General features: G+C 43.3%; 1 protein-coding gene across 4 annotated transcripts in view; it reads right to left on the reverse strand.

The window, feature by feature from the left end:
• Positions 1-14,208, reverse strand: part of CCDC171 (coiled-coil domain containing 171) — a 209,797-nt gene extending 195,589 nt beyond the window's left edge. Inside the window, exons 1-6 of one of the 4 annotated variants that reach the window (XM_083482214.1) lie at positions 14,123-14,208; positions 12,658-12,825; positions 6,645-6,771; positions 4,684-4,858; positions 2,166-2,356; positions 1,223-1,354 (exon numbers count right to left, since the gene is read on the reverse strand). In XM_083482214.1, the coding sequence (XP_083338340.1) occupies positions 1,223-1,354; positions 2,166-2,356; positions 4,684-4,858; positions 6,645-6,771; positions 12,658-12,707 (675 nt within the window). In that variant the 5' untranslated portion in view covers positions 12,708-12,825; positions 14,123-14,208. Of the gene's footprint in view, positions 1-1,222; positions 1,355-2,165; positions 2,357-4,683; positions 4,859-6,644; positions 6,775-12,657; positions 12,826-14,122 lie in introns of all 4 variants that reach the window. The other 3 variants (XM_083482213.1, XM_083482216.1, XM_083482215.1) reach the window with 3 other exon arrangements.

The following is a 14,208-nucleotide window of genomic DNA, read 5'->3' on the forward strand; positions in this document are numbered from 1 at the left end:
GAAGCCTGCAGTTTGATTGTTTGTGGACAACGGAAGGCAAGCGTTTTGCAGAGCAGCCACAAAACACGCTAATACCAAAAGCTTGCCAGGCCACATCTTGCCTTATTTTAATGTGTAGTTAAATCTGACAGCCCCCCAAAAAAATGTCCCCCCCCCAAAAAAAACCCAGCATTCATAGTTGCACCACAGGGCAGAGTAGGAAAATGTCAAAATAAATAGCAGAAGAAAACCTAGTCAACGTCACAGAGTGTTCACGAACTCTGACGTCTAGATCTGAAAGGTACTGGAAACATGGGAGCATGTAGGGCAATATCTGTAGGAAAAGGCGGGGGGGTAGCAACTTTTATGAACTCTCTCATTGCAAGTCCAAAAAGACATCTGCTTTCCATTTCCATCTGTCCATAATAAGTTAAATTATGTTATCTAGTGCGCTTAAAGAATTACAGTGGTACCTCGGTTTTTTAACAGCTCAGTTCACAAACAACTCTGAACCCAAACACTGCAAAATTGGAAGTAGGTGTTCCAGTTTTCGGACTTGCTTTTTTGGAGCCGAATGTTTTGAGTCCCCTTGTGTTTCCTGTTGCGCTGCCAATTTGCACACACACACACACACACACCCATTGTAATTCAAGCCTTCCATTTTCGACTGAAGTGTTCCAAGGTGATATTTGGAGCTCATATTTGGTGCTTTTGTTTTGCTATTTATTTTGAATTTTTTGTTTTGAGGCTTTTTCAGTTAATTTGTTTTTGTGGCTGTGTGGATCCCAGTTCAGCTACTGATTGACTGACTGATTGATTGATTGATTGTGTGACTGCAGAAATGGATTTAAAAAAACCCATCCAAACAATGACTATCATCAGTGCAGGTAAGATTTTTTTTTAATCTTAATCATCTGGAATACTGTTTTATTTATTTTATAGTACAGTACATTGATTTTTGCTTTCATTTTATGGATCAATTGTCTTGTTAGACAGTAAAATTCATGTTAAATTGCTGTTTTAGGGGTTGTTTTTAAAAGTCTGGAATGGATCCATCCGTTTTGCGTTACTTTCTATGGGAAAGTGTGCCTTGGTTTTGGAATGCTTTGGTTTCGGAACAGACTTCCAGAACGGATTAAGTTTGGGAACCAAGGTACCACTGTAAATGCATGCTAGGTTTAGTTCATTACATATAGACATTAGTACGGCTAAAAGTAGCATTGCTGAACATGACCAGGAATACCTGCAACAGAAACTGGAGTTCATTTCTTTCTGCTTTCCACCGATCCGCCTGAGACCTAAATTCCTTTGCTGCCTCCTCCCTGATCTCTGCCTCTATTATGCTCCTCTGCTTCTGGTGGTGCTCCAAAGTCTCCTTTGTATGGATAAAGTTTAACTTTTATTTAGTTAAAACATAGGTACCATGCATCACAACCCTGAAACTAATAATATCAGTTAGAAATAACGCCACGTGCATTTGATTCCATTTCTCTAATGTTATTAGCCGAGAGAGGCCATTCCCACAAAACTATCTTCCTTCACTCACTACAAATTCAGCAGGCTGCATGAGTGAGTGGGTCTTTGCATCAAATATGTTAGTCACATGCTATGGAGCCTTCAAACCATGGCTTGGAAGACTGTGAAAGAGCAACAGAGAATTGTCTAGCTCAGCAGCTCTTCTTCCTCTTTCTTGGAGGGGAGAAGAAAGTTAACTTCCACTTCTAGTAAGCAGAAAGCCATTGTAACTAAATACTACAAGTGATGGTTTACTCAAAACATCCTTGCCTGCAAACCGGAATCTCAAATGACAGTATGACCAGCACTGGTAAGTTTGGATTGACTTGTCTTGCTATGCCAACTTTCTGTATACCTGTTCAATTTTTCATGTACATGGGATGGGGGAAGTTTAACAAGTCATCATCAGAAAAACCTACCACACAGAGTTAAAAGGGAAGAGAAGGGCATAAATGCCACCCTATGCTCTTTGGAAGAAACACAGGTTGATAAGAAGAAGACAGTATATTGTTCCAGATTCTTCCAATTAGGGCAGGGCGATATCTGGTTTTCAACACTGCGATATATCACCAGCTAAACACTGCGATATACCGATATATCACAATGTCTGAAATAAGGATGGAACTATGTAGAGGTGGGTCCCAATACTCACAGTGTGAATAAATGCATACCTTCAAAATACTGTCCAGTTTAGCCTTCTCCTTCAAAAGGAATTCATATTCACTGTTGCAAGTATCAATGATGAGTTCTTTTTCAGAGATGTCGTTGATGAGTCGTTGCTGGTCTTCGTCCCACTGATGTTTAGCTATGTGATAGGTTCTCTCTGTCTCATTCAGTTTGTGCTGCAAAGCTCTGATTGTTGCTAATGGGAAGAGAAACAAGCTAGTTCAACTTAAAAGCACTCTGCTGAAACATAATTGAAACCAGCAAAAGTTTTAACCTTTTTTTGTGTTAATAAACCTAGTCTTATACACAGAAAAATACGGTACTTCCTTTGCATGTGACTAAAGGTGGGTGTGACCTTACCTGCCCAGGTAACAAAAGGGCACACCCTCTCTCTTTGACTTCCTCTCTTTGTCGTCCTCCATTGTTGGAGCAGCTTTTTAGCTAGAGTTGCTCTGTTGGCTTCCAGTCAACAGAGGACACTGGGATTATCCAGTATATGGATATACTTTGTAACTCAGTCTGCCTTCAGGGATCCAACAGTGAACTGATGATGTGAGTAAACTTATTTTATATACTTTACACAAGACTATGGGGTGTTTATTATTTTAAGAGGGAGTTCAAAAGCATGTCAAAGTGCAAGTAGATAAATAGGTACCACTCCGGCGGGAAGGTAAACGGCATTTCCATGCGCTGCTCTGGTTTGCCAGAAGCAGCTTAGTCATGCTGGCCACATGACCCGGAAGCTGTACGCCGGCTCCCTAGGCCAATAAAGCGAGATGAACACAACCCCAGAGCTGTCCGCGACTTTACTTAACAGTCAGGGGTCCTTTACCTTTACCAGGAACCTAATATTGAGAGGCTTAAACAAGCCTGCAACAAGTTACCTGCTGTGCGTTAAAAAGGGGAATGTAAAACTCTGCTAAGTTATAGAACTGCTAGCGCAAGTTGGGAAGGATATTAATAAACAATATATCCTCTCCTGCCTCCCTGAACATTCCCACAGTATCCTCCAGAAGTCACTGAACTACAATTCCAATAATTCCTGGCCATGCCAGCTGGCACTGATGGGAGCCGGTGTCTAACAACATCTAGATCAGCAGTTCTCAACCTGTGGGTCCCCAGATGTTGTTAGACTACAACTCCCATCATCCCTAGCTAGCAAGGCCAGAGCTCAGGGATGATGGGAGTTGTAGTCCAACAACATCTGGGGACCCACAGGTTGAGAACTGCTGATCTAGATGATCCCAGGCTAGAGAAAGCTACATCAGTTGAAACTCAGACAGATTCTTGGTGTCTCAGACTTTGAAGACCAGATGGGAAATAAACAAATCCTTTAATCTGAAGACAAAGCAGGAGCTGGCAATAAAAAAGGTGACGTTTTGTCCAAGGTAGTAAATTTTCTAGCGACTGTGATCCGCTGAAAGCTGTAATTATGATTCCTTTTGGGCACACAGATTCTACTGTCGCCACGGGGTACTGCAATTGCAAGTGTGTGGATGAACACAATTTCGGACCACGAGGACTTGAACGACAGTTCCAGTCATTTAAAAATAGGCAATGAAAGGGAGCTTTTTGCAGGGAGGGAAACAAGGTGTAAATCGAGTGGGAAAACACTAAATCAAATGTCACAACCCAAAACACCTGTCTGAGAAAAACAAAGAAAAAAGAAGTCCACATGCGAACCTTTCGGACAGCATGTCTGAACATATTACAGAGCAGAAATTATAGCACCAACCCAAAGCAATCAAAGAAAGAAAGAAAAAAAGAAAGAAAGAAAGAAAGAAAGAAAGAAAGAAAGAAAGAAAGAAAGAAAGGGAGAAATCTCTAAGCAACCGGAGAGAAAAGGCATTAATTAAACCACTACCCAGGAGAAAACGAAGAAGCCAGATAGTCTGGATTCAGTACCAATGGCTTCTAATTCAGAAACTAAATGATAATTTAGGCTTATTCAATAGCCAGTGGAAAAGAAAGGTGCAGAAAGCCAAAAGCCTTTCACCTGTGTATTTCTCCAAAGAATTTTTTTGCTCAAAATATGACAAGGTGACTCAAAAGGAAAGTCATTTTAAAAAGAAAATCCATTCTAAAAGACATGCTTTTTATAATGCAGTGGTGGGTGTGATTTGGTGTATGTATACAAAGCAAAGCAAATCACATGCCAGATTTGAATCTAAAGCGTTTATTGGTGGCATTTTCGCAGCTTCTGAACTATGAATGTGAACAGAATTTTAATCCCATAATTAAAGATGAAGGGTAGATGAATTTCATTAACACTTTCGTTTTGGGAAAAGGAGCTACAACTTTTTTTTAAAGACTAGGATAGCAAAGAATCTAAACTGATCACATAGGAACAGAAAAATGGTGAGCAGTGAAAGAAAGAAATTGAGAATGTTCATTTTATTTACGTTGGGTTTGCAGAAGGTAAAGAAAGGTGCAGTCAGTGGAATCAAGGCAGCGTATCAGCTTAGACGACAAAGGCTGTGTTTTAGGATGGTTAATTTTTGAGTAGGATGACGCAACTCTTACCTTGAAGCTGTTCTATTTGCATGTCAGCTTCACACAACTTGCCTTCTGAGGAATACCGTTCTATACCAACTTCTTTCCTTGCAAAAGCCAGCTCATACTCCAGGCTTTGCCGAACAGCCTCGCCTTTCTCTACCTCGGCTCGCAACTTGGCAATCTGGCTTTCGTAGTTGGATAGCTGCAAAAGGAATGGCCCCAGGTAACCACCATTGAAAACGGGCGCAATATTTCAAGAAGCAAATGGCTAAAGTCATACAGTGGTACCTCAGGTTAAGTACTTAATTTGTTCTGGAGGTCCGTACTTAACCTGAAACTGTTCTTAACCTGAAGTACTTTAGCTAATGGGGCCTCCTGCTGCCGCTGCACTACTGGAGCACGATTTCTGTTCTCATCCTGAAGCAAAGTTCTTAACCTGAGGTAATATTTCTGGGTTAGCGGAGTCTGTAACCTAAAGCGTATGTAACCCGAGGTACCACTGTATTCGGAAACTATTTTACAATAGCTTCTAGGCAGCTGATGCCCGATGTGTGAAAGAAGTGGAAAACATAGAAGGAAGAACTTTAATATTAAGATCGGATGGAATCTCATTGGAATGAATTCACTGAACTGGACTGGAAATGGATAATTCTGGTCTTAATAATTAGATTTTTTTATTTTTTATTTTTACTTTTGAAAGTCCTCTATCTTGATGAGGGCATACACAGGGAGATGGGTGATGAAGGGCTCTGTGTGGGAGATAAGGAAGAAAGGATCTCTCAGGGTGGGAGGGCTTGGGGAAGAAACAGGAGCTCCCAGGTGAGAGCTGGGAGGGTCTACTTTTCTGTACAGTGGTTAAGTTGTGGGTGAACATATCAGACGACACAGCGATTCTTCAAACAGCTCTGGTTTATTCACAGGCCAGAACAGAACTGAACTGAAGGGTTCAGTCAGCCTGCTTATACAGAGCTCCACTAGAACGCAACGGTAACCATTTTCTGTAACTATCCAATCACTGTACGTCACTTTCAATCCCTTATTTGCATATGTGGACCTGAGTGAAAACTATCTACAGTATCTCCCTGCTGGCCCAGGGTGAGAACTTCAGTACATAACCGTGGTACCCCGGGTTAAGAACTTAATTCATTCTGGAGGTCTGTTCTTAACCTGAAACTATTCTTAACCTGAAGCACCACTTTAGCTAATGGGTCCTCCTGCTGCCGCCGCACCACCGGAGCACGATTTCTGTTCTCATTCTGAAGCAAAGTTCTTAACCCGAGGTACTATTTCTGGGTTAGTGGAGTCTGTAACCTGAAGCGTTTGTAACCCGAGGTACCACTGTATATGGAGAAAGGATGAGATATAATTGTGATAGTGGGCTTTTATATCTATTTTCTTCTCCTTTTTTCTCCCTTGTCTCCCCCCCCCCTTTTTTTTTCCTTCTTATTTTGGTCCTTCTTAATTTTTTAGACCAATTTGGCTTTTGTTCATAAGGGCAGAACATCGTCCCTCAGCTGGGACAGAATACACACAGGGAAACTGTGTGGTATTTGATCAATCAAATCAGATAAAAATAGTATTTTCTCCCTTTGCAGAATGCACCTAAGAAAGGAGAAATAGACATATGTGACGTTTCCTTATTAAGAAAGAAGCTCAGTTAGTGGGAAAGGAGAAAGGCAAAGAAAATTTTGAGTGACAAAATAATCTCCCTCCTTCCACATCACTCTCCAGTGAACACCAGGTGTCATACTGTACAAGATGCAAATTACTGAGCTACTTCTCCACTAGAACTGGACTTTCATGTTATAAAGTCAATACTTTCATTTGTTTCATCATAAAACAAAGCAGCAATTGAATTCCGGTATCTTAAGAAGCACTTCTAAATGTTGACGTAAGACAGGTAGAGCCTAGGACCACACCAACATATGCCAGGCCACAAGACAAGCCATTGTATACACAAAGATTTTGCATGATCATGAAATACTTACTTCTGCATTATGTTTAGCAGTTATATCCAGTTTCTCTTTCTTGGCTTGATGGAGTTTTCTTCTCAGGTCCTCCTTCGTTTCCATCTCCGGCTCGCTACGATTACATGGAAATGTCTTTGCAGCTTGCCTGCTCCGAAATGCAGAGATTTTAATTGACAGCGATCTTACACTCGGATCTGCTTTGAACTTTAAATGATCAAGGCTGCAACTCTAATCACATCTGGCTCATTGAAATATGCCAGAGACCTGGCTATTTGTGAAACTGTACCAAAACCCAATCACAAATAACATTCTATCATGTTTATTTCAAGCTTCAAAAACCGTCCAGGATATCTGCACTGCTATTTGTTGCTGTCACAGTTTGTCTCCTAGTATGAAAACAAAAGTTTTCATATCGTGGCCAGAAAAACACAAAGTCTTTCTCAGTTGTATGGGAACGTTAAAAATGTCTCTGCTTCTACAATTCTGATTCAAAGTCCAGAGTTTTGTTAAAATAACGGTCTGTATTTGGTAAATATACTTTGTATGGGAATGCTGACAATTTGTAATAAATTTGTAATAAATTTTGTTCATGCCCAGTAGGAAGGAATTCAATGTCGTGGTAAGGCAATTGTTCTCTTACGGCAAGCATTTTGGCTTGTTATAATAATAAATAATAAATAAATAATAATAATATTTTATTTATATCCTGCCCTCCCCAGCTGAAGCCAGGCTCAGAGCGGCTAACAGCAATAAAAGTAACACAACATTCTAAAATCAATTCATTTTAAAATCAATTCAATTCAAATCAAATTAATGATTATATGGAACAGTCCCCCCCTCCTCCCAGCTGTTATAAGGTTCTACTGGAGCCTTCCCCCAAAAAAATGCCAACTGGGGGGGAGGGGCAGGGAAACCCAGGGCAAAGAGAAGTAGGAAGAACCACTGTGCCAGCAGAATTATTATTATTATTATTTATTCAATTTATACACCGCCCTATACCCAGAGGTCTCAGGGTGGTTCACAAACAAGACCACAACATATAAAATCAAACTGATTCCTTGTGGAGGGGATCTTCCAGGGTGGGTCTCATCAGCTGAATCCCACCCAGAGTGCATCTCTGTTTAGCTAGAGAAAGGTGAAAGCCGACAATCACTTTTAGCTATATCAACACTGACTGGTGCATTTCTGAAGTATTTGGTGATGAGACAGCAATTCAATGACGTTTCAAAGAAACATGGAAACCCATTTTTTCTTTTCCTTACAAATAGCACTGAGCCGTTTTTGTTTAACCAGATCATGGTTAAAATTTGACAGAGCCACTAAGGGGCAGATAACTGGCTTTGGGTGTTGGCTTTTCCCCACAGGCGGAAACAGGCCATCCCTGATTTAAAGCACATGCTGATTACCGTATTTTTCGCCCTATAGGACGCACTTTTTCCCCTCCAAAAATGAAGGGGAAATGTGGGTGCGTCCTATGGGGCGAATGCAGGCTTTCGCTGAAGCCTGGAGAGCAAGAGCGAGAGCGTTAGGTGCGCACCGACCCCTCTCGCTCTCCAGGCTTCGCGGACCTCTCGGCAAGCAGCGGGAACGCTCCCGCTGCTTGGGGAGAGTTGCCGGCATCCCGAAGCCTGCCCGCGCTGATCTCAGCGCGTCCAGGCTTCGCGGACCTCTCGGCAAGCAGCGGGAACGCTCCCGCTGCTTGGGGAGAGTTGCCTCCATCCCGAAGCCTGCGCGCGCTGATCTCAGCGCATCCAGGCTTCGCGGATCTCTCCTCAAGCAGCGGGAGCCACCGCTGGGCTCCCACGGCTTGCAGAGAGCTGCCTGTTTGGGGGCTGGGGTCGGGGGAAGCTCAGGCTGCCCCAGCCCCGCGCCTGGGGGGGGAATTATTTTTTCCGCTTTATTTCCCCCCAAAAAAACTAGGTGCGTCTTATGGGACGGTGCGTCCTATAGGGCGAAAAATACGGTAAGCTGTGGTCACTGGGAGGCTTTAGCAATGAACTGAGCTTAGCATGGCTACCCTTTAGCAACTGCGGAGGAATTGAGAGGGAGCTCATAGCTGGAGCCTCCAGACAACAGAAAATCCATACAGAAATGCCACTGTAGGGATCTTTTAAGTTATGCCCACATTGTGTTCGAAATTCGCCAGGTGCCAGGAGCATTTCACTTGCGACCAAGTGAAAATGCCTGGGCATCAAGATGGCGGCTGATAGGTACCACGGCGGCGGGAAGGTAAACAGCGTTTCCATGTTCTCTGGCACTCATCACGGTGTTCCATTGCACCAGAAGCGGTTTAGTCCTGCTGGCTACATGACCCAGAAAAGCTGTGGACAAACACCGGTTCCCTTGGCCTGAAGCAAGATGAGCGCTGCAACCCCATAGCCGCCTTGGACTGGACTTAACTGTCCAGGGTTCTTTTACCTTTTTTATCTATTCAGAGGCATACTGGCATTCTGTGAATGTATTGTTGTTAATTATGTATCATTGCACTGCCCTACACATTGCATAATTTCTTTCTAAATACTAATTTAACTGTGTTTCGGCTCCCCTTGCTTTGAGCGTTGCTCCCATATAAAACACCAGTAAGATCAGGGTGCAGTTATATTATTTTTCTAAACCCCCTGCTTTTACACGAGATGCTAAATGCATGTCTGTGAGGTAAGAGTCATACCTGGCTTCTAACAAGTTGTGTTTTCCATGCCCGAAATAGAACATTAAATTAATGGCGTGCATTTGTATTGCAGCAACACTAATATTGCCATAATTAAACCGCCAGCTGTGTTCATCTGGTGCAAACCTGTTTCCTCTTGACACAGTTCAAACCAATCAGCTTCCCTTTCTGCTTCTCGTTAATTGGAAATATGGCTTGAATCATATATTGCCAGCTGTGGCTGCTCACACACCATTCCCACTAAGGTTTGATACAAAGCAAGCCGTTTTGAAGGACCCAGCAACCTGGTTGCTTGCCACTGTAGATTCACTCATACTATTGCTTTTAATGTATGAACCTCCCCTGCAGTGCTAGAAACTCAGATATATAAGCTAGGCAGCCAATGGCTCCTTAAACTAGGGTTGCAGCCACCAAAACGGAATGCCTAGTTGCCATTTTTGGGCCAGATGGCTCAAAGGTTGTATTTTTAATACAGTGGTGCCCCGCAAGACGAATGCCTCGCAAGACAGAAAACTCGCTAGACGAAAGAGTTTTACGTTTTGGAGGTGCTTAGCAAAACGAATTTCCTATGGGCTTGCTTTGCAAGACGAAAATGTCTTGCGAGTTCCTGCGGGTTTTTTTTCCTTCCCCCCCTTTTTCTAACCCGCTAAGCCGCTTATCAGCTGATCCGATAAGCTGATAAGCCGCTAAAAGCCGCTAATAGCGCTAATCCGCTAATCCGTCAATGGGCTTGCTTCGCAAGACGAAAAAACCGCTAGACGAAGAGAATCACAGAACGGATTCTTTTCGTCTTGCGAGGCACCACTGTATGAATTTTGGGTTCCTGAAATTCATTCTGATTGTGTAGATGAAATATAACCAGGGCTGGATTTAGGCTTGATGAGGCCCTAAGCTACTGAAGGTAATGGGGCCTTTTATATGTGATATTTTAGAGAGCAGGCTAGCAGGCCGCTACTTACATCATAGAAGCCTACACAACACAAAACACTGTTGCTGTATGAAGGTTTTATTTTATTTGTATTTTATCTTATATTTTGGAAATGTACATCAAGGGTTTTGTTTTTCCTTTAATTTTTTTGAGGCCCCCCAAGAGAGTGGGGCTCTAAGCTATAGTTTGTTTAGCTTGTATGTAAATCTGCCACTGAATATAACAGATTTTTACAAGGTAAAGGTAAAGGACCCCTAGATGGTTAAGTCCAGAAAAAGGAGACTATGGGGTTGTGGCTGTGATGGCCTGGGAATCCGATTCAGATGCTGAACTGGAGGAATCCCAGCCTGCACAGGAGTCCCCGCCTCCAGGGCCGGCTGAACTGGGGCAGGGCCTTGATTCTGAAGCGCCTGCACCTGTGCCGGATCCTGAGGAGCAGGCACCAGGTGAATCCACTCTGGCTCCGGAGGTGGTTGAAGAGTCAGTGCCTACAGGTGAGTCTCCCCCTGGGTCCAGTAACCCTTCAGCCTCTCCTGAACTGCAGAGGCTCAGGGCAGAGAGGCGAAGGGAACTGGTTTCTCCCAGGAGGAGTGCTCACCTTAAGGCCAGGAGAGGCGGGTCTCCTGGGGGCCGGGGCCGCCCCTGGCCTCAGAGAAGATAAAGGCCAGTCAGCCCGGTCCCAGGTTGCGGGAGAAACGTCGTTGATGAGCTGTTTCAGCCAGCATCCAGTCCTGTTCCCCCAGAGTTCCTGTCCTTGCCCGGCTTCTCGCTGTGGACCCTGCTTTGCCCGAGGAGGACTGTCTGGCGACCCTCAACTCAGGTCCTGGACCTCGCCCCACGGTAACCTCCCCCCTGGACCAGCACAGTGGCACACATCTCACTTTCAGGCCGAGGGAGCGGGCGTTTGTCCACAGACAGCTTTCTGGGTCATGTGGCCAGCACAACTAAACTGCTTCTGGTGCAACGGGACACCGTGACGAGTGCCAGAGCACATGGAAATGCTGTTTACCTTCCCGTCGCTGTCATACCTATTTATCTACTTGTGCTGGTGTGCTTTTGAACTGCTAGGTTCGCAGGAGCTGGGACAGAGCAACAGGAGCTCACTCTGTCATGGGGATTCGAACTGTCAACCTTCCCATTGGCAAGCCCAAGAGGCTCAGTGGTTTAGACCACAGCGCCACCCACGTCTCATCATGCCTCTGAATACCAATTGCTGGGAACAGCAGGTGGAAAAAATGCTGTTGCGCTTCTGTCTGACTTGCAGGCTGCCCACAGTCATCTGGTTGGCCACTGGGAGAACAGGATGCTGAACTCGATGGCCCATTGGCCTGATCCAACAGGTCCTTCTTGGGTTCTTATAACTGGAGCTATGCCACGGCTGCCTCTACCAGCAGAATGGCAGCTCTGACCCATGTGGGCTCAACCCAGGGAGGAAGGCAAGGGAAACACATCACAGAAAACATAAAAAGCAGCTTAGACACTATACACAACCCCATCACCTCTGGAAACACAGGAGCAGTAGTTGTTAACAACAACTGTTTCTGTTTGAGAATTCCAGGTTGATGCTTCTTGGGAGGAGTTACAGAAAAAGGATACGAAATTTACTGCATGTTATATGTTAAAGAGAAAACCATCCTAAAATGATGTCCTGGTGGTATTTAACACCAAATAAACTGGGCCCAGAATGAGTCAAGTAAATGATGGAAAAGTAAGCAGGTAGATGGGTCATACGTCCATACAGTGTGGACACGTACAAAAAGCTAAAGGCTTTTGGGAAATGATAGATAATGAAATGAAGAAAATGTTTAAATGGGCTATTCCCAAAAGACCAGAAGCTTTTATTATAGGCATAATAGGGACAAAGGTTCCAAAGAAAATGACTAAACTATTTCTGTATGTGACAACAGCCGCTAGAATATTATATGCACAGAAATGGAAAGAAGGGAAAGTTACAACAAAGGAAGAGTAGATTTTGAAAGTAATGGACTAGGCAGAAATGGCAAAGCTGTTAGCAAAATTAAGAGATCAGAATGATGAACTTTTTATACAAGAAGGCCTTTCGTAAACTATTAAAAAATTATACAATAGTCAAATGCAATCAAGGGCAGGATTCGTGATAAAAGAAGCGGAAGAAAAATGATAAAATATTAGAGAAACTTTTCATAACAGATAAAGATACGCAGATACACAGTGGAGGGGAGGGGAGGAAGTCAATTTATAGAACAATGTGTTTGATTGGAAGGTTATTGTGAAAACGTTTGAAAGCTAAACAACAGAAAGCTGTGCTGAAGATACAGTTCCTCTGGTCAAAATTGTTACAAAAAACTACACAGGGGTTTGTTTTCTGAATTTTCAAGTAGTAGAAATTGCCATCCACTCACACAATGGAAACTTGCATCATTGGATTGTGTTTTAATTAAAGGAATGAAACTCACCATTTCTTTTCGGGAACCAGAGAATTGATCTGAGGATTCATGGCTTCCATTTTCCAGCCACTTATTCTACATATTGTGGACAATTAATGTAAACTTCATCGTTTATATTCTTTGTTGCAACAAAAAAACTTTGGGCAATGCTTTGCTCCCACACATCTTGAAGAAACCCTAAATGATAAAGACATTTAAAGGGATATTTTAACGGCATGCGCTTCTCAATGAGTGTTCTGCTTGAAATGTGGCACCCAAAACTAGGAGCACTACTCCAGATATAGCTCAACCAACACAGAACAGAGCAGAATGAATCCTTCTCGTGATCTGAGATGCTTTTAATACAGTCTAAGATAACATTAGCTTTTTTAGTAATCACATTGCACTCCTAGCTGAGATTCAACTAGGGCACCTAGATCCTTTTCACAGGTATTGCTGCCAAGTGACAGGCCTCACCTATACAGTATAATAGTTGGTGCCTTGGGCACAGGTTGCACCTAAATGCAGCAACTGTAAACAAGTGGATTTGGGTAGATGCGGCTTGCCATGCAGGGATAAGAAAGAAATGCAACTTCTGCACAACTACAGAATATCAAGGAAATATCGTCCTCCTTTTGCTTGCTTTGTTTATTTGAAATCAGAGGTGCTCACTTCATAGACAGAGGGGTTACAAGTTTCTGTCAAGCATGCAAGTATGTGTGTGGTTAAAAAATAAACAAATCACTATTTACAATCACAGCAATCTAATCTCCTGCTAAGAGAAGCTAAATCAGTGCAAGACAAAACTGCAGAAAGGACCATCTGAAATCCTTGTTAATTCACATTAAGGTGTTGAATGAACCACATATTTGCAATAACGGAAGTGTTGTGTTTCCTAGGCAGCAGGGAAATGTACCTTTTGAAATAAGTTTCCCAAATGCTTGTGAGACAGGCGACAGTATCTCTCGCCTTGTACAATCATTGCTCCTTGGAGCAGGAGAACAACTTCGCTCTTACCTTTTAGCCCCAAGGTTTTCCAAACTTGGGTCTCTGGCAGGTTTTTTTGGGGGGGGGACTACAACTCTCACCATCCCCAGCTGGCAGGACCAGTGGTCATGGATGATGGGAATTGTAGTCCTAAAAACATAAACCAACAAGAGCTAGAGAACCAAGTTTGGGAAACCCTGGTTTAGCCAAATCACCAGCAAGGTGGGGATTCCTGGGTTTTTATCATGCATTTCGTGATTCCGTATTGTGATTTATTTTTAATGTTGGGAACCGCCCTGAGACCTGCGGGTAACAGGGCGGTACACTAATCATACTATTAATATTAATATTATTAAAAATAAACACACACACCCCTCCTTCCTCCCTTGCAAAACCAAACTGTTTGGGACCAACACCATCTCCTCCCATCTATTTCCCCTGCCAAGCTCCTCCAACACAGGCAGCTCGCTGCCCCCACCGCGATTCCCACGACCCGCTTCATACGTACCCCGTGTAGCTGCCAGTTACGAGCAGCCCAGACCAGAAAAGTCTATTTAGGCTTGAAGAAGAAAGGGAGCAGGGTAACTCTAGGAC

This window comes from Podarcis liolepis (assembly GCF_965112155.1).
Source record: "Podarcis liolepis genome assembly, chromosome: 17".
NCBI classification, from domain to species: domain Eukaryota; kingdom Metazoa; phylum Chordata; class Lepidosauria; order Squamata; family Lacertidae; genus Podarcis; species Podarcis liolepis.